Source organism: Eubalaena glacialis, chromosome 1 (genome assembly GCF_028564815.1).
Source record: "Eubalaena glacialis isolate mEubGla1 chromosome 1, mEubGla1.1.hap2.+ XY, whole genome shotgun sequence".
Taxonomy (NCBI): Eukaryota; Metazoa; Chordata; class Mammalia; order Artiodactyla; family Balaenidae; genus Eubalaena; species Eubalaena glacialis.
In genome coordinates, this window is record NC_083716.1 from 81,654,918 (window position 1) to 81,680,495 (window position 25,578).

Sequence of the window (25,578 nt, forward strand, 5' to 3'; positions counted from 1 at the left end):
TGTGATTTGTATTTATTTTTAACCTCTATATTAAGTCTTGAAGTACATATTTATAAATTGTCAAATGTAGATGGGTGCATTCTAAGTTTTTATCCCCCATTTCTGCTCTGTCAGGTATTTTTATTCTAAGCCAAAAGGATGAGGGACACGGACATCTTGGATTACTCTTATTTCAAGAAACTGAGTCAATCATATAAAAGGGCATTTGTATGTAAGTGTAAGTTTATCATAATTGTAATAAAATTAATAACTTATATTGTTTTTTTTCTCTTTTCCAGAAGTCTGCAAAGTTGATAACCAGCTAGAGCAGAGTCAGGAAATCCAGGACAGACATTTTGGGCAAGCTCCGTTTATCAACAACAAAACACTGACTATAGAGAGAGGTAATGTATTAGGAAAAATGTTTAATTTCAGCACATACCCAGTTTCTTCTGTAAAAATACCTTGTAAATGTGACACAAGTGGTACGAGTTTGAAATATATTTCAGAATTAATTATTGAGAAAAACTATTTAAGAAAGAAGTCTGATGATCTCAGCGCATATGGAAAATTATTCCTTCATATTAACCATGAAAAAACTCATGTGGGAGAGATACCTTATGAATTCATTCAAAATGGAAAGTACCTCAGTCATAATGAAGACTTTATTCCATATGAGAAAATTAAAAATGTAGAGCAGTCTTTTGACTACAAACAACGTGGGAAAGATTTCTGTGAGAAGGCACTTTTCATCACATATAAACAAGCTCGCAAGAGACAGAGTCCTTGTGAACATAGGGAATGTGATAAAACATTCTGTAATTATTCAACCCCCCAAAAAAGAGAAAGTCTTTATGAGTTTAATGAATGTGGTAAAACCTCTGAGAAATTATCTCTCTTGAAACATAGAGTTCATTTGAAGGTGAAAGATTATGAACATATGGAAAAAGTGGATAATTTCAGCAGGTCAAACTTTCCTGACACAGGAGAGAGAACATTTGAATGTAACAGCCTGGGGGAACCTTTCTGGGAGAAGTCAGTTCTTAATGTAACTCAGAGAACAGGCATAGGAGGCAATGTCTATGAATGTAATGAATGTGAAAAAGCATTCTGTGAAAAATCAAAACTCACCAAACATCAGAGACTACATACAGGAGAGAAACCCTATGAATGTAACGAATGTGGGAAATGCTTCTCTAGGAAATCACTTCTCACTTTACATCAGAGAATCCACACTGGAGAGAAGCCCTATAAATGTAATGAATGTGGGAAATCCTTCTCTAGGAATTCACACCTCATAATTCATCAGAGAACTCACACAGGAGAGAAACCCTATGAATGTAAGGAATGTAGAAAAAGCTTCTACCATAAGTCATATCTCACAGTACACCAGAGAATTCACACAGGGGAGAAACCCTATGAATGTAATCAATGTGGGAAAACCTTCATAAGCAACTCAGTTCTCACAGTACATCAGAAAACACACACAGGTGAGAAACCCTATGAGTGTAGTCAATGTGGGAAATTCTTCTCCAGGAATTCATACCTTACAGTACATCAGAGAACTCACTCAGGTGAGAAACCATATGAATGTAAGGTATGTGGGAAAACCTTCTGTCATAAGTCAGATGTCACTAAACACCAGAAAACTCACATAGGGAAGAAGCCCTATAAATGTAATGAGTGCGAGAAAACCTTCAGTCGCAATTCAGGCCTAAAAGTACACCAGAGAACACACACAAAGGAGAAACCCTATGAATGTAATGAGTGTGGGAAATCCTTCTCTGAGAAATCAGTCCTCACGGTACATCAGAGAATACACACAGGGGAAAAACCTTATAAGTGTAATGAATGTGGAAAAACCTTTTACAATAAGTCAGATCTCACTAAACACCAGAGAACTCACACAGGTGAGAAACCCTATGAATGTAAGGAATGTGGGAAATTTTTCTCTAGAAATTCATACCTTACAGTACACCAGAGAGCTCACACAGGGGAAAAACCCCATGTGTGTAAAAAATGTGGGAAAACCTTCTACTATAAGTCAGACTATACAGTACATACGAGAACACACAGAGGGGAGAAGTCTTCTCACTGTGATCAGTGTGGGAAAACCTTCACTTGCAATTCAGTCCTCAGATCACATCAGAGAACTCACACAGGGGAGAAACCCTATGAATGTAATGAGTGTGGGAAATCTTTCTCTGAGAAATCAGTCCTCACTGTACATCAGAGAATACACACAGGGGAAAAACCTTATAAGTGTAATGAATGCGGGAAGCCCTTCTATCGTAAGTCAGATCTCACTAAACATCAGAGAACACACACAGGGGAGAAACCCTATGAATGCAGTCATTGTGGGAAAACCTTCAGTTGCAACTCAGGTCTCAGAGTACATCAGAGAAGACACGTAAGGGAGAAACTCTATGAATGTATTGAGTGTGGGAAAACCTCTAAGAAATCAGTTCTCACAGTACATTCAAAATTACATACAGGGGAAAAAATCTTTTAAATTTAGCAATGAGAGAAATCTTAGTATCTAGCATTTCATACCTTGAAATACTATGGAGAATTCACACAGAACATGACCCCTATGAATGTAAAGTGGCAAATTTTTTACCCTAAGTCATATTCCAAAGTAAATGAAAGAGTAACCATAGGGGAAATTACTATGAATGTAATGAATATCTATTAATAAGACAACTAAAAAATGAATACATGTAGAAGAAACCCTACTAATGTATATAGGGAATGTGGAGAAATATTATAAGTTAGGGCTTGTTAAACAAATAACTTACGTAGGAGATAATCCTGTGAATCAAATGTATGTAGGAAAATGTTCTTCCAGAACTTGGCCATTTCTAACAGTCAGATAAACCACACCTGGGGAAAGCTGTCAACATCTTGTATTTTTTTGAAAACTTCATACACAAGTTGTACTTACTGTATGTCAGGGAAATAATAGGGAAGAGACCTGAAGAATACAGCAAATATAGTTGAGCCTATATCAAGAAATGCCATTTTACTGAACAAGACGATGTTGAGATGAAGTCTTAAAGATGTTTTTTGAATGTGAAGGCTTTAACAGAATTCAGACTTTATTATATCTGAAGATTGTATTGAAGGAAGTCTGTCAACTTAGGAAATATGGACAGAAATTTTCCTTTAGATATGATGTTATTCTAAAAGTTATGTTTTGCACTTATTTCAAATCTTTTAGTAGAAATAAAACTGAAAAAAGACATTTATAAAAATATTAACTGGAATATGAAGCTTTTTTAAAAGCACAGATAAATAGAATAATCTTCTCAGTCTCTGATTCTACTTTTGGAGAAACACGTATCAGCCCATGGCCTTCCACATCATGAGCCATCACATGTTTTTGATGAGTCTGCACCCCAACTATGCTATTACCCATGCAAATACAGTTGGTCCTTCATGTCTGTGTTTTCCTATCTGCGGTTCTGTGGTTGGTTGAATCCACATATGCAGAACCCGAGAGTATGGAAGGCCTACTGTAAAGAACTTGAGCATCAGCTGATTTTGGTATTTGAAGAGGTGTCCTGGAACCAGTCCCCAGCAGATACTGAGGGATGACTGTACTGCCTAATTGTCTGGTTCATCCAGGGGCCTACCTCTAGGGGATCTCAGAATGGACTAGATCCCCAGAACAATTGCCAGGATCAGCCAGGGGCAGCATTGAGACTGCTTCTGCTTCCTCTTCTTAGGTTCAGTAACCGGAAACATTGAGTGTGAATGAAGCTAGAGTACTGGCTAGAATACTCTAGGACATAAGACCTCAGTGCTCCCATTTAAATTTACAGGAAGCTTTTCATAGCCCATTCTACATCCTATAACTGTTACCACCTTCCACAGTATTCTAAATTTGGTTAATACTGATCTCACATGTCTCATTACTTTTACAATAATACACATATATTATTGCGTGTATGTGTGTGATATAACATCGTTTTACAGGTGTATCACTGGGAACGTGTTCTGCAACTTTTGTCTTCAGATGCATGGTTTTGGTATTTATACATGTTGATATATTTTGCTTTAGTTGATTCATTTTAATAAAACGTAATATATGGGGTCTTCCGTGGCAGTGCAGTGGTTAAGACTTCACTTTCCAATGCAGGGGGTGTGGGTTCGATCCCCGGTCGGGGAGCTAAGATCCCACATGCCTTGTGGCCAAAAAACCAAAACATAAAGCAGAAGCAATATTGTAACAAATTCAATAAAGACTTTAAAAATGGTCCATATCAAGGAAACTTTAAAAAAAAGCATAATATATGACTATGTAACTCTAACAATATTGTCCATTTTTGTGTTTATGATTCAAAAATTTTTCAGTTTCAATATAAAGTAATAAGGTTTGAGTTTTTTTTAAATCAACTTTGGAGTATAATTTAAATGTAAAATATACCCTATTTAAGTAGCTGATTTAATGAGTTTTAATAAGAGTATAACCATATGTAATCACTCCTGCAATTAAGAAAGACAGCATACCCATTATGCAGAAGGGTTCCTCATTCCCTTTTCCAGTCCCTCCTGGGATGTCCCTCTCCCTTCTGGCCCCTGGCAAACCAATGATCTGCTTTCTAGCACTAGGTTAGATTGATTTTTTAAATTACATTTCACATAAATGGAATTATACAAGATGTCCTCTTGTTTGTCTTCTTTCATTCAGCATGATTTTGAGATTCATCCATGTTTTAGCATGTATCAGTAAATACCTTCATTTTTATTGCTGAGTGGTATTCCACTGTATGCATATATTACAGATTTTTTATCCATTCACCTGTTGTTTGCAGTTTTTGATTGTTAAGAACATAGCTGTAATGAACTTAATGTGCATTTTTGTGTAGACAGGTGTTTTTATATCTCTCGGTTAAATACTTAAGAGTAAAATTTCTGGGTTGGTAGTGTTATTATGTGCAATATCAAACTTTTTTGAAGTGGTTGTTCCATCTTACATTTCCGTCAGCAGTGTGCAAGAGTTGCAGTTGTTCCACGTTTTTGTCAATGCTTGGTATTGTCACTTTTTGATGTAGCCATTCTAAGGAGTGTATAGGTTTTTCATTGTGGTTTTCATTTATATCCCTGATGAATAATGACGTTAGGCATCTTTCACTTACTTACTGGCCATTTGTGTATCTTATTTTGTGAAGCATCTGTTCATATCATTTGCCTCTTCTTAGTTTGGGTTGTTTGTCTTCTTATTATTGAGTTATAAGAGTTCTTTGTTAATTGTGAATATTTTCCCCAGTCTGTGGTTTTTCACAAAAAGCTTTTCATTTTGATGAAGTTCAGCTTATCAGTTTTTTCTTTTCTAAGAAATCTTTGCAGATCCAATGGCATCGAAGATTTTTTTCCCATGTTTTCTAAATGTTTTAACTCTATGTTTAGGTGTATGATCTATTTTGAGTACATTTTGTATGTGGTTTATGTTTAGGGTCTAGATTTATATTACTTCATTTGAATATTCAACTGTTTCAGCTCCATTTGTTGAAAAGACTACCCTTTCCCCACCGAATTAACTTGGCATCTTTTAAAAAAATCACTTGATTATTTGTTTGTGTGTGTGTGGGGTCTATCTATGGACCCTTTATTTTGTTCCTCTGACCTTTATATCTTCTTTACACTGTCTGTGTTCCCTTATCTTTATAGTAAATCTTTTTGGAAATAGTATAATTTCTCTAACTTTGTTCTCCTGTTTCAAAATTGTTTTGGTTATTCTAAGTCCTTTGCATTTTCACATACATTTTAGAATGAACTTGTCAATTTCTTTAAAAAAAAAAAAAAAAGACTGCTTTAATATTGTTTTATGCTTTCACTGACTCTATAAGTCAGTTTGGGGAAAATTGGCCTCTTAATATTGACTCTTCTGATCCACGAATATGATATATCTCACCATTCAATTGGTGTCTCGGTGAAAAGAGAAATCTTCGCCTGTGGAGGCAAAGAGGCTTCCTTGACAAGGTGCTTGTGCTGGTTGGGTCTCTCTTGTCATTTTGGCCCACCTACCTCTGTTTCTTGGTAGGGGAGGGGAGTGCCTCCCCAGGCTGCCTGCTGTTGGATGGGATCTTCTAGATCAGTACCCTTTGCCAGTGGTTCTGGCTTGCCTGGAGCTGTCAAAAGGACTCCCTTTTAATCTGGGGAGAAGAATGAGACTACCTGCTTTCTGTTGCTAGGTTGAGGGTTGGGAAACAGTGAGTCTGGATGGCCTTCTGTTGAGTGGAGGGACGTGCTACAGTTGTTCCTCCAGTCCTGGGGTCATAAACCAGTTTGCCTTTTTCTTAACACTTTACACAGTTCATTGTTGATTGTCTCATATTATTTCATAGGAAGAGTTTTACAGAGAGGAGCAGGGAGAAATGGCTCTACACCATATTGTATAAGCCAATAGTTTGCTTTTGTTTTTTATTTATCTCATCTATACTTTTGGCCTCTTTTCCTCTCACCTTTGTGAATTTGAATGTATATTTTCCATATTCCATTTTATCAGTGCTATTGGCTTATTTACTATACCTCTTTTTAAAATTATCATGTAGATGTTTCTTTTAAATTTACAGTATGCTTTAATTTGTCAAGTCTATTTTTAAGTAATAGGTCATTTAACATTTAAAATACATGACTGTACTTAAATTTCTCCTATTATGCACTGTTTTTATCACATTTTCCATTTCTTTGTTCATTATCAATCTCACGATATACTATTGTGCTTACTTTAAAATTTCTTTTTAAATAAATTTGAGTGAAAACTTTTATATTTGTCTCCTTATTTTACCATTTTTGATGTTTCTTATTACTTTGTGTGTATTCACATTTTCATCTGATATCATTTTGCATTTGCCTAAGAGAACTTCATTTAACATTTCTTGTAATGCAGTACTTCTGGTAATGAATTTTTACAGGTTTTCATTTCTTTATTTGGAGGGGAGTTATTTTGCCTTTTTGTGAAGGTTATTTTAGCTGGATATAGAATTGTATGTTGGTAGTTTGTTTTCTTCTAAGGCTTTAAAGATGTCATTTCATTGTCTTTTGCCTTAGGTAGTTTGTGATGAGAAGTCTGAGGAAATTTTTGTCTTTGTTCCTCTGTACACGTTTTTTTTTCCCCCCCTCAGACTCATTTAAACTTTTTTTTTTAAACTTTTTTGTTCATATCTTTTTCAGGAAATTGATTATGATGTGCCTTGGTTGGGGTTTTTTTTGTTTTTTGCATTTATCATGCTTAGGGTTCTTTGATCTTAGGGTTGTAATTTTTGTCAGTATTGGAACCCATTTGCCTATTTATTTGAAAAATATTTTCCTGTCTCTCTTTTCTTTTCTTCTAATATTTAGTTACATATATTTTAGACCAGTAGGTATTGTGTCATGGACACTAAGCCTTTTTATTTTATTTCATTTTATTTTGTTTTGTTTTTTCTGTTGCTGTATACCCCACAGATATTTTCCATTATTAATATCTTAATATGGTACATTTGTTATAATTAGTGAACCAATATTGACACCTTATTGTTAACTGAAGTTCATATCAGTACTTTAATATTTAGATATCCTTAACTTTTCCCTAATGTCCTTTTTCTTTTCCAGAATCCCATACCTATCAGCACTTAGTCCCAATTATACCCTCATCCTCATCCCTAACAACCACTAAATCCTCTTTCTGTCTCTATGGAGTTGCCTATTCTGAACTTTTTATATATAAATGGAGTCATATACTATGTGGCCTTTTTTTGTCTGGTTTCTTTCACTTAGCATGATGTTTTCAAGGGTCATCCTTGTTATAGCATGTAAGAATACTTCATTCCTTTTTATGACTGGATAATATTACATTGTAGAGTTACCATATTTTGTTTATCCATCCCTCAGTTCATGGACATTTGGATTGTTTCTGCTTTTTGACTACTATAAATAATGCTGCTATGAGCACATATATACATGTTTTTGTGGGAATTTTTTTATAACTAGGAGTGGAATTACTAGGAACTTGCCAAACTTTTCCACAGCAGCTGCACCATTTTACATTCCCACCAGCAATGTATGACGGTTCCAGTTTTGCTAATACTTACCAGCACTTGATATTTTGTATTTAAAAAATTTTAGGCATCCTAATGGGTGTGAGTGGTATCTTATTGTGGCTTTGATTTGCATTTCCCTAATAACTAATGATATTGAGCATTTTTCATGAACTTCTTGGCCACTAGCATATCTTCTTTGGTGAAATGTCTATTCAGTAGATTATTTTCCCTTTTTTTTTTAAACTATTCAACTTATTTATTTATTTTTTTAATTAATTTGTTTATTTTTGGCTGTGTTGGGTCTTCGTTTCTGTGCAAGGGCTTTCTCTAGTTGCGGCAAGTGGGGGCCACTCTTCATCACGGTGCACGGGCCTCTCACTATCGCGGCCTCTCTTGTTGGGAGCACAGGCTCCAGATGCGCAGGCTCAGTAGTTGTGGCTCACGGGCCTAGTTGCTCTGTGGCATGTGGGATCTTCCCAGACCAGGGCTTGAACCCGTGTCCCCTGCATTGGCAGGCAGATTCTCAACCACTGCGCCACCAGGGAAGCCCAATTTTCCCATTTTTTAATTGGATTTTTTGTTTGTTTTTGAGATATAAGTGTTCTATATATATTCTGGGTTGTATACCTTTATCGGGCATATAATATGCAAATATTTTCTCTCATACTGATGGTTGTCTTTTTACTCTTGATATTGTCCTTCCTTTGATGCAGAAATGTTTTAAATTTCAGTCAACTCCAATTTATCTTTTGTTGTTTGAGTATGTGTTTGGTTTCATATATAAGAAATTATCTAATTCAAGATTATTATTTTCACCTGTTTCCTTCTAATAGTTTCATATTTTTAGCTCTCACACTTAGGCCTTTGTCTGTTTTGAGTTAATTTTTGTATATATTCTGAAGTAAATGTCTAACTGCGTTCTTTTGCATGTCAATAACCAGTTGTCCCAGGACCATTTGCTGAAGAGACTGTTGTTTTTCTATTGAATGATTTGGTACCCCTACCCCCACTGAACATTAATTGAGCATAGATGTATGGGTTTATTTTTGTACTCTAAATTCTATTTTATTGGTCTCTTTGTCTGTCCTTCTGTTAGTACCACACTGTTTTATTTTGTTTTTGTGGCCTCATCACGTGGCATGTGGGATATTAGTTCCCCAACCAGGGATCGAACCCATGCCCCATGAATTGGAAGCACGGGGTCTTATCCACTGGACCACCAGGGAAGTCCCAGTACCACACTGTTTTGATTACTGTAGCTTTGTAATGAGTTTTGACATCAGAATATGTGAATCTTGCAACTTTGTTTTTCTTTTTCATTATTGTTTCTGCTTTTGGGGTCCCTTGCAATTCCTTGTAAATTTGAGGATCACCTCTTCCATTTCTGCAAAAAAAAGCTGTTTGGATTTTGATAGGGATTACATTAAATCTGTAGATTGCCTTGGGTAATATTGTCATCTGAACCATATTAAGTCTTCCAGTCCAGGAACATGGGATGTCATTTCATTTATTTAGGTCTTTAATTCTTTCTGTGATGTTTTGTAGTCTCAGTGATTTTTGTGGGTTAATCTTGTATAGTGCCACTTGATGAATTGTTTTGGATTTAATCCCTTTTTGTGTGAATTTATTGGGATTTTCTATTTGTAGCTTCACCTCTAATGCCATCCATCACCTTAGGCAACATCAGTCTGTAAATATTTTTGACAGATGCCCCCCAGGAAGCAACTTTAGCACTGGGCCAGTTTTGAATTAGCTGAAAGAAATACAAGGCCTTTGAGCTGTGCTATCAGACAGGTCAGATAAATAAATTGTAAGTGGTTGTGAGTGGGGTCTGTTGTGATTATTCTAATATTGGAAATGTGGGCTATTATTTTGACATTTTATTCCTAAGCTGGAGAGTGAGGACTGTGATGGGGGCAAGTTAGAATGTCCCACAGTTTCACTGTTGTTACCAAAAATCAGCCATGTTCCTTGAATTTGCACTCTCTGACTTGGATGCAAGGCTTCAATTAAATTCCAGATTTCATAACGTTGATTCTGACAGTTTTTGCCCATATTTTTGTTGCTTTTATGGAGTTGCATAATTTTGAGTTTATTACTCCACCATTTTTGCTGACACCACTGTGATCTATTTTGAGTTAACTTTTTGTTAAACTTGTAGGTCTGTGTCTGTGTTCATTTTTTTGGATATGGATTTCCAGTTGTTCACTCCCATTTGTTGACAAGACTATCCTTTCTCCATTGAATTCTGATAAGAATGACCTGGGTTCCTAGAGATGACTCTAAAGGCACAGAGAAAGAGTGTAAGTTCCGGGACTTCTCTGGTGGTGCAGTGGTTAAGACTCTGCGCTCCCAATGCAGGGGGCCCGCGTTCAATCCTTGGTCAGGGAACTAGGTCCCACATGCATGCCGCAACTAAGAAGCCCACATGCTGCAACTAAGTAGCTGGTGAGCTGCAACTAAGGAGCCCACGAGCCACAACTAAGGAGCCCACCTGCTTCAACTAAGACCCAGTGCAACCAAATAAATAATAAATAAATACATATTAAAAAAAAAGAGGGCCAACTCTCAAAAAAAAAAATATATATATATATATATATGTATATATATATAAAAGAATACAAATTCTACCAAGAAGGACTGTAGTTCCCTGAGTTCAGATTTTTTACAATATCTATAACACTTTTGAGATGAATAGGGAATTTTTTGGGATTGGTAAAAAGGTTAGGTGGGCTTTGAATTGCTTCTACAGCTGCATTTTTGTTCTTGCTAAGACTAAATTTGTAAGACAAGGACAATTGTTCTTAATTCCTTAGAGAGTTGGGTTGCAACCTGAATGACATCAAGCAGCTAACCCACTCATCAGACAGTATTATCTTTAGCTTGCTCCTTTATGTTAGAGAGGAGATCCTCAACCAAGATGGAAATCAAAAGATTCCATTGGTCTTGATTTAGAGCTGTTTCCCTTTGGAATGCTTTTCTTTCCTCTGGGTACACAGTTTCATTTTAGCTTAGGGGAGAAGGCCTTTAAAAAGTTCCTATGGGGCTCTGAATATCAGCTTCCAGTTTGGCCAACTTTTGACCATAGTGCCCCTTAAAAAAAAATTTTTTTTCCCCGATATCTTGTCAGGTTTCAGCTGAGACAAACAGTAAATATACCTGTCAGTATTGAATAACCTCTTGGACACAAGAGGCCTCCCAAAAAGCGGGTGCAAAAAGATACTGCCCTCCCAAGGTGCAGAACCAGTCCCAAAGATAGCCAAAAGAAAGTAAGACAGTCTCTCTGGGAGCTAGCAATGGTTGATAGGATCCTAGCCACAAATGGGGTGCAACCCACCTTTTCTGTCAGGCCACATTTTGGCCTCCAGCCTGACAGTTGAGCTGCCTGCATATGTAAGAACCAACAATTTGCATGTCCCAGGCACGCAGAAAACCAAGCCAGTTTCAGAACACAATACAAAACAAACAAGAAGGCAGTAGTTGTCCTTGGGAGAGAAAGGATGACAACCAATGGGTATCTCAAAACCAAATTCACAAGAACCTGAATTTGGAAAGAAAGGGACAATATGAAAATTTATCTTCCTTTCTCAACCAGGCACTACATAGATCTAGGACAGTTGACTCTGGTAAGAATTCTCACCCTTTGCTGGCTCTGCCAGTTTTCCTAGGATCCCATCTACAGGCTCTAGAGCAAGTTGGGTAGAGAGAGAGTTGCCCCAGAACCTACCATACTTTGGCAGAGTTTTCCACTAATTTTTAGTTTTGTTGCAGGAGAGAGAAATGTCATGTCCTGGAACGTGTGAGTGAATCCCTGGGATGGACCACCAAGTGAGGGTCCTTGGCTTCAAGCAGGAAAGAATTCAAGAGCGAGCCAAAGTAAAGTGAAAGCAAGTTTATTTAGAGAGATACATGTTCCATAGGCAGAATGCAGACGGGCTCAGAGAGTGGCCCCGGGGTATAGGGTTGTTAGTTTTTATGAGCTGGGTAATTTAATACTATAATGAGTGGGAAAAATGTTTTAACTATTTTGGGGGAAAGGATGGAAATTTACAGGAATTGGGCCACTGCCCACTTTTTGGCCTTTTATGGTCAGCCTCGGAACTGTCATGGTGCCTGTCGTGGCACTGGTCGGTGTCATTTAGCATGCTTATGTATTACAGTGAGCGTACAATGAGGCATAAGGTCTACTGGAAGTCAGATCTTCTGCCATCTTGTGCTTAGTTGGTTCTAATAAGTTTCTGTCATATTCTGTTTTTCTTAAAGGCCGTGTCCCCCTTCTCATTCTTTTAGTGGTTGTGCCCTGCCCCCCTTCGTTCCTGTCTCAGTTTCTCTTAGCTGTTTAAGGGAATAATTGCTAGAAGTTTGCTGGAGGATTCCTCGGAGTCCTGTCAGCCCTGGGAGGGCCCCATATGGGGTCTACTTTGGGGGTGAAAATGGGGGCATTCAAGTTTTTGTGGAAGGATTTGACAAAGGACAATCTTTTTTCCACTATCCCAGTTTATTACAAATGAGACACTAGTTTCTGGGCCAGTGTTTTGGTGATGGACCCCTAGGAGGGTGCAACAGGGGAGGGTCAGGTTTTCTAGGTTTCTGGCCTTGGAGCTGTTGCAGCTATAAGGCGACTAACTTGGTAGTCTTTTGTTTATAGCCTTACAATGTCTTCAGAGTGGAAAGGCAATTAAGATAGAGAGTTAGTAGACTGAGTACTCAGGTAAATGAGGGGAGAAGGGGAGTGGTTGGAGACACATCAGTCATTTAGTCTTTTGTTTTAGGTACCTTTTGTGTCTTTAATTTTTCATTAGCCTTTGTAATGAGTCTTTCAGTGATGCTATTTTGGAATCTTGAAGTCTTTTGGAGGCTTCGGCATATAAAATAAGTATCCCATTCTGTTTGTTTGATTTGGGAGCCCTTGCTTTCAAGTGTACTTCTCAAATGAATGATCATATCTAATTGGAACATTCCCTATAATGGCCATTGTAATTCTAGGTTATCTTAGTAAAATTTTGGGGACCACAGCTTTTAGGACCACAGTTCTTGAGGTGTGCTGGAAGGTGGCACACTCAATTCTTTGAAACTTGAAGATCCCATTTCTTTAACTAATCTTGGATCTCTCAGAACCATATTAATACCTAAGAGGGATGTGCCATTGGGTTGGGGATTTTGCGGTGCTTTACAGTGTACCTCATTGCAAGGAAATTTTCTCGAGGTTGACAGCTGACCTAGTGTCAATCTAACCCATTCTATGACTAGCTTATTCTAGCACAGGGGTCTTAAGAGTTAGGTGGTGAACACACCATTTAAGCGTTCAACCCATGCTCACCAATTTTGAAGGTTTGGTTTCTGAGTGAGATTCCCATTAATAACAGATCTGTTATTCCTTTACGTCATGTGTACATTAGCAGAAACCAACAGTAATCGAAGAAACAGAACTGTGGACACCAGCAGTAATCAAAGAAATGGTCCTTTGGAGTGGCCAAGAGAAGGCCTTAGGTGTACACCAACAAAACCAGCAGTTCTCAAAGTGGAACTATGGACTGATCCAGTAGAACCCAACAAAGCAGGATTGTGGACTAACCACATTGAGGGTTAAATGTAAAATTGGAAAAAAATAATCTAAATGAATTCATAAAAGAAGAGAAAAAGGAAGGGAATGGATAGGATAGGTAAAATTAAGAGAAGGTACTGATAGAGTAGATGGAATTTTAAATATATCAGTATTAATTACAGTAATTGTAAATTGACTAAATAGGGTACAGAATTTGACAGACCCCATTTAAAAATAGTATCTACATTTTATTTACAATAGATATAAAACATAGTGATATAGAATAAGTGAAAACAAAAGTATGGAAAACATTCTACAAGCACACCAATAGAAAATTAAAGTAAAATTATCTCTATTCACAGGTGACATGATCTAATATAGAAAATCTTAATTCACTAAAAAACAGAACTAATAAACCAGTTCAGCAAGTTTGCAGGATACATCAGTATATGAAAACTCAGTTGTATTTTTACACATTTGCAAATAACAACTCAGAAATGAAATTTTAAAAGTCATTGTATTTACATAGCATCAAAAAGAATAAAATACTTAGGAGTAAATTTGACAAAAGAACTGCAAAACTTATAATCTGAAAAATGCAAAACATTGTTGAAAGAAACTTTGAAATGACCTTTAAGTACCTGGGAAAAACATCTCACATTCATAGATCAGAAGGATACAATGAAGATTACAGCTGAGATAAATAAAATAGAAAATAGAAAAACAAGACAAAATTAAAAAGTTAGTTCTTTGAAAAGATTAACAAAATTGGCAGACCTTTATTTAGATTGACTTTTAAAAAAGAATTCATATTACTAATATCAGAAATGAAAGGGGATATTACTAATGATTTTACAGAAATGAAAGGATTATACAAGAATAGTATGAGCAGTTGCATGACAACAATCTAGATGACCTAGATCAAATGGACAAACTGATGGACACACACAATAACCAAAACTGACTCAAGAATAAATAGAAAATCTGAGTAGATCTATAACTACTAAAGAGTCAATAATCAAAAGCCTCCCAACAAATGAAACCCAAGATCAGATGCCTTCACTGGTAAATTCTACCAAACATTTCAGAGAAAAAAAAAAATGACTGTTTGGAAAAAACAAACTGTGAAACTAGCAAGTGTTGGGGGAAGTAGAGAATTGGAATGCTGGTGCATTGCTGATAGGAATGTAAAATGGTGCAGCTGTTTTGGACACCAATATGCTATTTCCTCAAAAATTTAATGATTGGTACCATATTATTCACCTATCTCACTTCTAGGTATATACCTAAAGAACTGAAAGCAGGGACTCAGACACTTGCACATCACTGTTCATAGCAGCATTATTGACAACAGCCAAATGGATACAATCCATTGACAGATAAATGGATAAACAAAATGAGGTATATACATACAAGGGAATATTGTTCACACTTTCAGGGAGTGAAAATCTGACACATGCTACAACACGGATAAACCTTGAAAACATGCTAAATGAAATAAACCAGACGCAAAAGGACAAATACTCTATGATTCTGTCTGTACAAAGTACCTACAAGAGGCAAATTCATAGAGACAAAGTAGAATAAATATTCCTAGGAGTTGGGGGCATGGGGGAATTGGGAGTTATTGTTTAATTGATACACAGTTTATGTTTTGGGATGATGAAAAGTTCTGAAAATTGATATTTGTGATGGTTGCACAACACTGTACTTAAAGTCACTGAACTGTACAATTAAAAATGGTTAAAATGGAAAATTTTAGGTTACATATATTTTACCACAATAAAAAAAAAACCAATCAGAACAACAGAGGGAAAATAGACTAAATAAAATGATGCAGAGGCCTGTGGGACAAAAAAGATCTATCATTTGTATAATTGGAGTCTCATATGAAGATGAATTTATGCCTGAAAAAATATTTGAAGAAGTAATATTTGAAAATTTCTCAAATTTGGCAGAAAACATAAGTCTACAGAGGGAAGTAAACCATAAGAGGATAAATGAATAGAAATCCATGCAAAGACACATCTCAATCAACCTTCTAAAAACTAATAATGAAGAAAAAGTTATTGAAAGAGGTTAGAGGAAAACTATTATCTATAGGAAACACCGATACAGATGACAAGAGATTTCTCATCTGAAACCTTGGAGACTAGGAGTATGTAGCAAGAAATTGTTCAAGTGATTAAAGTACATAATTGTCAACTGCAAATTCTTTATCTCTTGAAAACATGTTTTGGGAATGAAGGGAAATGTTTTCTCTGATAAAGGAGAAGTGAGAGTTTGTCACAAGGTGACCTACTTCAAACAGTGGCTAAAGTAGGTTCTTCAAGGAAATGATAACAGAAGGAGTCTTGGAAATTCAGAGAAGAAAGAAGGAAATGGATAAAAGTATGAGTAAATATAACAGTATCCTCCTAAGTTTCTTAAATCATATTTCATATTGGAAGCAAAAAAAAAAAAATACATCTAATATATATAGAGAAAATTCTAAGAGCAATTGTATTTCAAAAGTGGAGCCTGCAAAGAACATACACAATACATTGTCCATTGGTATCCACGGGTTGTTGGTTCCAGGAGCCCCGAATGTTGGTTGAATCTGCGAATGTGAAACACATGGATACAGAGGACCAACTATAATTTTCTACACTTGATTTGAAGTGAAAAAACCACTGCCAATAGACTATGAGCAAACACTAAGAAAATGGTACAAAAAATATACTCAGTGTTAATTTTTCCAAGGTCAGCTTTCAACACGATCTATTCTGAGGTGCAACCTTTAGAGTTACTCTGAGATCCTTAGAGGTGTTAGATTCTTGTCCCCAGTGGCACTTTATTAACTTTCCCTCTTTTCCCATCAAATTCTCTTCATTCCCTCTACTTTCCCAAGATGACCTCCAAAATAAACCACACCTAATTCCTTGCCTCAGCCTCTGCTTTTACGGGAACCCAAAGTAGTACTGTTGGTTCCAAAATTGACCCCAGAAATGAGAGCTTCAGTTTTGGAATCTAGAACTAGATCACTTATGAATCAGATAACAAGACCACATTGCCAATGGTATGTGGTATAAGGATGATCCTTGTTATGCTGTAATATCACATTTAAAATTACTCTTGGGACTTCCCTGGTGGCGCAGTGGTTAAGAATCTACCTGCCAATGCAGGGGACACAGGTTCGAGCCCTAGTCTGGGAAGATCCTACATACTGCTGAGCAACTAAGCCCGCGAGCCACAACTACTGAGCCTGCACTCTTAGCCCATGAGCTGCAACTACTGAGCCCACGTGTCACAACTACTAAGGACAGAATACTATACAGAGGACCTTTAGGGCAGTTCAACTATTCTATATAATGTATTGGTGGATACATGTCATTATACATTTGTCAAAACCCACAGAAGGTGCAACACCAGGAGTGAACCATAATGTAAACTGGACTTTGGGTGATAATGATGTGTCAGTGTATGTTCATCAGTTGTAAGAATTGTAACAAATACAGCACTCTGTGCAGATGGGGGCTGGGAATGTTGATGGTGAGGGAGGCTGTATATATGTGGGGGCAGGCATATATAGGAAATCCCTACTTTCTATTTATTTGTGCTGTTTACCTAAAATTGCCCTTAAAAAGTCAATACATTTTAAAAAATTAGGAAATCAATAAAAAATAGAAGTGTAATCAATATACGAAGAGAGGGGAGAAAATGGAATAATATAAAGTGGTCAATTAGGACCAGAGAAGACATGAAAAGAGTGGAAGACAAAAAATGAAAGAAAAAGGGTAAAGAATAAAAAACAGTTAAAAATGTGGTGGATATTACTTCAGTTATATTAATAATAAGTTTAAATGTGAGTGGTCTAAATACACCAGTTAAAAGAGACTATCAGAGTAGATAATGAAAACAAGACCCAGCTATATGTTTTCTACAGACAGCCCATTTTCAAGGGGTGGAGAAAAATACACCATGCTAACACTAACCATAAGTAAGCTGGAGTAGCTATATTAATTGTTGTAGACTTCAACACCCCTCTATCAGTAATTAACAGTTTCAGTAGGCAGAAAATCAGTAGAGCTATTGTTGATCTATCTATCTAATTGACATTTGTAGAATACTTCGTCTAACAGCAGCAGAATATACATTTTTCTCAAGCTTGTATGGAACATTCACCAAGATAGATCACACTCTGGGCCATAAAATATACTTTAACAAATTTAAAGGAATAGATGTCAAAGTATGCTCCCAGAACATGGAATTAAACTAGAAATCATTAACAGAAAGATAGCTATAAAATTCTAAAACAGTTTGTGATTAAACAACATACTTCTAAGTATTACATGGATTAAGTCTCATGAGAAATTTTAAAATATTTTGAACTAAATGAAAATATAACCTATCAAAATTTGTGGGATAAACCCAATATGATGTCATATTTTTTGCTTTAAACAGTATGTGTATCTTCAAGAAATTAAGAGAAAAAAATGTCCTTTAATATTTATCCAAATATTTATGTTTCTAGTTCTCTATTTGTTTTTAAAAATCTGAGTTTATTTCTGGTACCATTTTCTTTCATCTATAAGAACTTCCTTTAGCATTTCTTATAGTTTAAGCCTGGTAGATATGAATTCTCTTTGTTTTCCTTTATCTGAAAATGTCTGGTTTTAGCCTTCGTTCTTTAAGGATACTTCTGCTGGATTGACCTTTTTTTTTAACACTTAAAAAGATGTTGCTTCCGTTTTCTGCCTGTGGTTTCTGATGAGAGTTCTTTGGTTCTTCAAATTATTGTTCCCCTGAGTGTAATATGTCTTTGGATATTTTAAATATTTTCTTTTTATTCATTTTTTAGAAGTTTGGCTCTCATATGTCTAGACTTGGTTTTCTTCATATTTATCCCATATGGAATTAAATATTGTTTTTGTACAGTTCTCTCTCTACTCTGCTTCTAGATTCCAGTTCCACATATGTTAGACCTCTTGATGTCATACAGGTCTAGTATGGTATTGATTTTTTTCAGTATTTTTTCTGTCTTTTCTTTAAATACCACATTTTCATTGATTTTTCTCCAACGTTACTGATGCTTTCCTTTTCCATTTTTTTCTGCTATTAAGTCCATCCAGTGAATTTTTAATTTCAGATTTTGTATTTTAATGTTCTAAAATTTCCAATTTGTGCTTTTTCATAATTTCTATTTATATGCTAGGATTTCTTGTTTTTTCACTCATCATGAGTGTATTTTCCTTTATGTCATTGAGTGTAGTTATAATGGATGCTTTAAAGTTCTTATCAGACAGTTCCAACACTGAGTGACCTTGGTGTTGGCCTGTGTTGGTCATCTCTTTCCTTGAGAATGAGTTACATTTTCTTGGTTCTTCATATGTTGAGTAATTTTATGTTGTATCCTGCACATTTAAAATGTTACTTTGTGGAGACTCTGGATTCTGTAATACTCCTCTAGATGATTTTGTTTTAGCAGGCGATTAACTTAGACTGAAACTGAAAACTTGTCTCATTTGCAAATGTAGTAGCTCAAATCTAAGTTCAGACGGTTTGCAGTCTGTCCTGTGCATGTGTGGATCGGGGGTCATTTAGAGCAGCGGTCCCCAACCTTTTTGGCACCAGCGACTGGTTTCGTGGAAGACAATTTTTCCATGGATGGAGCGGGGATGGTTCAGGCTGTAATGCAAGCGATGGTTCAGGCAGTAATGCGAACGATGTGGAGCGATGGGGAGCAGCAGATGAAGCTTCACTTGCTCATCCGCTGCTCACCTCCTGCTGTGTGGCCCTGCTCCTAACAGGCCATGGACCAGTACCGGCCCGGGGGTTGGGGACCCCTGATTTAGAGTCTTGGGAAGAGTTTATACACAGAATTTGGTGTTTCTCTTCTCTGACTTTCCCTTTTTTAGGATCCTCCTCTCATTCTCCAGCAGTTCTTGTTGCTCTGGGCTCCAACCTGGTTCATACAGCCAGACAGATGGTGAATTTTCTATTGGAATTTTATCTGCCCACGCCAGGCTGTGAATGTGGCTTCCCTGTGGACCAAAACACAAAAATGGGAACCTCACCCCATGCTGAGTTTTTTGTGGGAGATGGTTTTCATTGTTGTTGTTGCTGGGGTTTTTTTGTTTTTGTTTTGTTTTGCTGAGTTTATAGTTATCTGTGCAGGGTCAAATTGTTAAGAGTGTACTTCTCTGAACTCCAAGCAGACTTCTTTTAATTACCTTCAGACCGGTAACTAAGGTTAGTTCTCAGCATAGCCTAAAGTGAGGAAATACAGTCTGCTATAAACGTAACTTACTTACCAGAAGAGTTTTTAGATATGGCCAATAAGTACTAATTAGCGCCAGGGAAATCTGAGTAGGAGGGTATCTTGAGTGTATTTGGACAAGAGTGTAAAATAAGGGCGTAAGAGCTAATACTGGATATGAGGGATTATATTTATATGGGCATTCTCTCCTTTAACTTAGAATTTAATTTTTTTTTTAACCTGGACATCTGAAAATGGTCTTTATATACTGCTGGGTTGGCTTCTTGAAACTTGGATTTAATAGTAGTCTACAGTGAGGTAGAAACTGTAGAGCTAGCTGCCTTAGATGAAGAGGGCATGAGGCTCAGGAATCTGGACATGGTAGAATAGATTTATTAAGAGACTGAAGAGCCAATCCTTTGAACATGTTACCCAAGAGAGCTATATTTACTAAGGTAATAAATACAGTAGTGATGGAAACACAAACATTGCTGAAAATCTCAGTGGTACCTGTTTTTTGTAGTCAGAGGTTAGCAATAGAATATCTAGCTAAGAATCTGGCTTCATAATATCAATGAGAGATAAAATTCTATATATGAGAGTTCAGACTGTATCACCTAGGCAAGATGGATGTAATTACTGTAATGGGTAGTAAGACAGGAGTGATGCCATGGTGCTTTGACCTTCAGATACATAGCAATGGCTAATAGAACATGGTATTGGTGTTTCTAGGGGTGAGATAGATTGATAGTGAACTAGAATATTACTTGACATGTATAACCAGAAAAAAAGTCAAGAGTTGAAAAGGCTGATGTCAGACCCTGATGAAGAAGTATTATCCTCATCCAGTTTTTATTTATGAGCCAGTTCTCAGTCCCCAATCCCATTGGTTGACAGTGTGGCCAGACCTAACTGAGGAAGAGTCCTGCAATGGCACCACAAGTATTTTCTACATGCATTACTCCAATCCTTCTCCAAAGGATTTATAGTCATTTACAAGAGCAAATGAGCAGTGGGGAAAGGGCAGTATCCACACTCAGGGAACCATGGATTTAGTCTTATCTGACACTACCATGACTTCCAATTAGAATAGGGTCTTATGAAGACCAGTTGACACATGGAGTCTGTTAAAGATCATTTTACAGTTAGTTCAGTGGATTTAGAGATCCATGGTGTTAGTCATTTCCCCAATTCCCATGTGCATACTTGGGATGAACATAGTTGGAAGAACTCTCGTATTGGTACTCTGTCCTAGGAGTGAGAGTCATTATGGTAAGAAGGGTCAAGTAGAAGCCTCTGGACCTGTTCCCTGTCCAAGATTGGTAGAATTCTTGAAAATGTAACAGATTCAGTGCTGGTAGTCCACATTATATCATAACTCATTTTACTTGTTTGACCTCTTCAAAAACCAGATAGATTGTGGCAGATGATGGTGGACTACCATAAACTTAACAAAAATTACCCAATTTTAGAAATTTTGCTGCATGTCATCTCTACTAGAATAAACATATCCTCTAATTTATAAATCTGGAAAATGTGTTCTTTTTAAACCCATTAGTAAAAAGAATCACAGAAGGCATTTTAATTTTATTACATGGTGTGAGTAGCAGTATACATGTATAGTCTTGCTCCAGAGCCATGGTTACATACTTTCTCCCTGTCACAGTACAGTCTTTTGGGACCTTGATCATCTTTACATTCTGTAGAATATTAAGCTAGTCCATCATCTTTATATCATCATGCTAATCAAACCTGGTGAGCAGGAGGTAAGAAATAATTTGGATGCCTCAGTTAGACACATACATGTCAAAGGATGAGAGGTAAACCTTACAAAATTTTAGAGATCTTCCAAATTGTTAAATTCTTTTTAGAAGTCTAACAGTCTTGGCAAGGCCAGACGTAACTTTAAATAAGAAATTATTATACTTCATACCCCCTACTAGTACAAGGTACAGCACTTGGTAGACCACCTTGGAATTAAGAAGCAAAATATGCTGCACTTGGGAAAACTGTTCTGACTCATTTATTACTGATAGTTTTGAATAGGGCTCACAAGACAAATAGACTCTGACAGATACAGTGTGCGGTACAAGCTCTTTTGATACCCAGGCCTTATCACCTGCCAGATTCAATAGTAATGGAGTTTTCTATGGTAGATAACCATACTTTGTGGATTTCTTTGTTAATTGGGGAATTGGAGCTTATATCCCTAGGACTTTGGAGGAAGATAACTTCTGTATCAGAAAACTTCTTGATATTTAAAAATCAGTTATTGGAATGCTGTACAGCCCTAGTAGAGACTGAGCATCTTACCATAAGATATCAAGTAATTATTTGGCAGGAGCTGCCCATTTAGAAGCTAGCTGTTGTCACATTCATTGTCATCTACTATATGAAATACTTGTATACTCAAAATCAGGCCTGAGCATGGTACTTATCAAAAACAGGTGACTCATACCTTCATGTTACCTACCACTGTATTTTTCTTCAATTTATACCTATAGCCTTATGGAGGGTTTCCTAAAACCAGGCCTAGTCATGGATGGGTTGAGCCAACTTCCTGATACATAGCCTTACTTAAGGATGGCTTTAAAGGGCAGTATTGATGAAAAATCATGCCAGTGAGCAGAGTTTCTGTATTTCTACTGGGTTGTCAACTTTGTAGGAAAGAAGTAATCTGAAGTAATTCATGGACTCCTAGGCAGTAGCAAATGGCTTGCCTTGTTTGTCAGATGCCTGAAAGAACAAGACTGGAAGATCAGAGAGAAGAGTGTTTGGGGAAAGTGGCATAATAAAGGACTTATGGGTATGGCCATAAAGTGTGTGGAAGTTTGTGCTTCTAATTGACACATATAAGAGTATCCTTCACAGCAAAGGCACTCAGTAACTAGATAGACAAGACAACTCATCTATCTAACTAGATAGATGAGTTGTCTTGTCTATCTAACTAGATAGATGGCTCTGTCCTTGGCCACTCTAGTGCTTCTGAAATGGGTCATGAGTAGAGTTGTCAATAGTAATAGGGATGGTGGCTGTACATGGGCCAAAGAGTATGGCTCCCTCTTAAAAAGGATGGTCTAGCTACTGCTGAATGTCTGACAGAGGTGTATAGTCGCTGAGTCCTCAGTGTAATACCGTCCCTCAGCCCCTCAGAAATGAAATTCTGGGTCATCACACCAAGCAAGGAAGCTGGACCAGTTGATATGTTGGACAAGGGTGAGCAGAATATAGAATGGGTTGTATAAGAGGGAGAAAATATAATAAATGAAGGCCATGGAACTATAATTGCATCTGTGGGAACTGTAACTTGTTTCACTAACTCTGATTATTCTGAGTGGTGCAGTAGGCCATCTCTAAGAAGAGCTGGTGACTTAATATGGAGCATGAGTGGATTTTGGAGGTGCAAATCTTGGATTGCAGTGGGTCCAATTGTTGCCTCATGTCATAGCCCATCAGTCCACCTCTATCTTCAGGTGCAAATATGGAGAACAGTTCCCATGCATGTTGCCTCTATCACTTTAAGTTCTTACTACATCTTTATGAATTTCTGCCTGGAGCTTTTTCCAGAGCCATGGAAGCTCATTCAATAAATGTGCAGGGACTGCCCAGAAATGTATGGTACTTAACCTCCTAATGCAGCACTCCACCATTAAAGGATAGGAGTTAGTGGCTAAATGCCCCAGACTCCTTTCCTTTAGAAGTATAATTCTGAGGTGCATTCTACATTGTTCCTCAGAGGGTCCCCTGTAGGATTGAGTCCCAGTTGTCCATGCTGGAAAATAATACGTCAGCCTTTTTGGATTCCAGTCCTTCCATTTCTCACTCTCCCTACTTCCTCTTCTTTATTTGAAATGAAAAGAGTCCAGTCCTACTTCTACCTCTTGGTTCCCAGACCCGTGTGTTCTGGCTAATAGGGATAAAGCACAATAGAATGCCCATGGGGCAAACATATATGGGGTGAAGGAGAGCACCCACACTTTACAGGATATCATTTCTAACTGGTGACTGTCTTAGTGTGGATTGCTATAACAAATTACCATGGACTAGGTGCCTTAAACAACAATTTATTTCTCACAGTTCTGGAGGCTGGGAAATCTAAGATCAGGGTGCTGGCAGATCTGGGGTGTGGCATCTGTCCCAGTTCCTGGTTTGTCTCCTCATCGTATGAGAAGTGAATAGCAAAAAGAGAGAGTAAGTTCTCTTGTGTCTCTTCTAGCTTGAGCCCTCCACCCTCAATGGATAATTACCTCCCAAAGACCCCATCTCCAGATACCATCACACTGGGGATTAATGTTTCAACATGTAAATTTGGGAGGGATACATTCAGTCCATAGCAATGAGTTAGCTGAAGCTTGAAGAGATCATTCCAATCTTATATTATGAAAATATCTTCCAAGTGATGCAATCATGTTCCCATTGACGTACCTCCTTCACCTTGATATGGGTTCATTGGTTTAAGAAAATGTAAGTGGGATCCCAGGTCAATGTATCAGATACTTTGTGAGCCAGCCCTTCGATAGGAGTACTGGTAGAGGAATTGCAGATAGAAAAAGAAGCTGATATCTCAAATACCTATCAGTCCCAAGGACAATAAACTGCTCTTCCTTCTAGGATGGAAGGAGTCCAGTGTAATCAACTTGTTACAAATTGACTAGCAAATTGGACTCCTTGAAGTATGGTACTATGATAGGAGAACTCAGCATTGGTTTCTGCTGCTAGGTCAGACATTTGGTAGCAGCAGTAACTAAATCACCTTTGGGAGAGGGAGTGCAAATTGTTGGGCCCGTGTAGAGCCTCCATTTCTGCCACCATTACTATTCCTTTAACAATCTCATTGTGCAAACCCTGGTGAGGCTGAGGACCCAGGCTTGCTGATACCTACTGGACGAGTCATCCTATTGACCTGATTGTTTAGTGTCTTCTTTCTGGTGGCAATAGACATAAACACAATAAATAAACTTGTGTCCACTCCTATAGGTCACCCAGATCCCCTTGTCTCCAGTTTTCCAATCTCACTTTTCCTAGGCTCCTAATTAGCAAGGTACTTGCCCCCGGTAAGGAATTGATGCGTATTCATACTTCAGAGTATTTTTCCTGAACCTAAAGTTGATGACTAGGTTTAGTGCTCAAAGGTATGCACACTGAAAGGATGTCTCCTCACCACAGACAGGCACATCCCTCATGGCGATTGTGGACAGCAACAGTTCATTTTTTAACCTTCACTTTCATATTGAGCTAATACATCTATAAGCTAGGTCTGGGTTTTATCCTCTGTGAGCTGCTCACAGGAAATCCCCACAAGGCCATATGTGTGAGCTAGGGGAGAGGTAACAGTGGTAGGTAACACATGGGTCTGGGCCACCTCTGTGTGAAATTCACTTGTGCTTTAAGGTAATGTACCATTTCTAGTGTACAACAAATTGCTGCTCCATCTACAGGATTTTATTGTAGGACTGGGTATATCTGGTGGCAGCTTCATTTGCATAGTTACTTGTCTTGATCAGACACTGTCTGTAAGAGGGCCAGTAACATTCCAAGAGCTGCTTTTCAAATAGAGAAGAGTTCTTTACTGCAGAATATATTGTCTAGCCACAGGAAGTCTAGGGGTTTACACTGTGACTCTCTTATTGCGGTTTCCAGAGTTTCCACACAGCATTCTTTATTTAGCAAAAAGCATGGGAATGGTCATACATAGCCTGAGTGGTAGGGCAGCATATATCATAGTCTGGTCCTTTCTGAAAGAATCATCTCTTGCTCTAGGCCTTATGGCCTCAAACAGGCAATAAGTA

General features: G+C 37.4%; 1 protein-coding gene across 4 annotated transcripts in view; it reads left to right on the forward strand.

Annotated features, from left to right (window-relative positions):
- LOC133085034 (zinc finger protein 33B-like) overlaps positions 1-2,563 on the forward strand; it is a 36,321-nt gene extending 33,758 nt beyond the window's left edge. For all 4 annotated transcript variants that reach the window (XM_061181911.1, XM_061181893.1, XM_061181902.1 and 1 more), the window contains one exon: positions 279-2,563. In XM_061181911.1, coding sequence (XP_061037894.1) covers positions 279-2,491 — 2,213 coding nt within the window. In that variant the 3' untranslated portion in view covers positions 2,492-2,563. The remainder of the gene's footprint in view (positions 1-278) is intronic.
- The last annotated feature ends 23,015 nt before the right edge of the window (positions 2,564-25,578 follow it).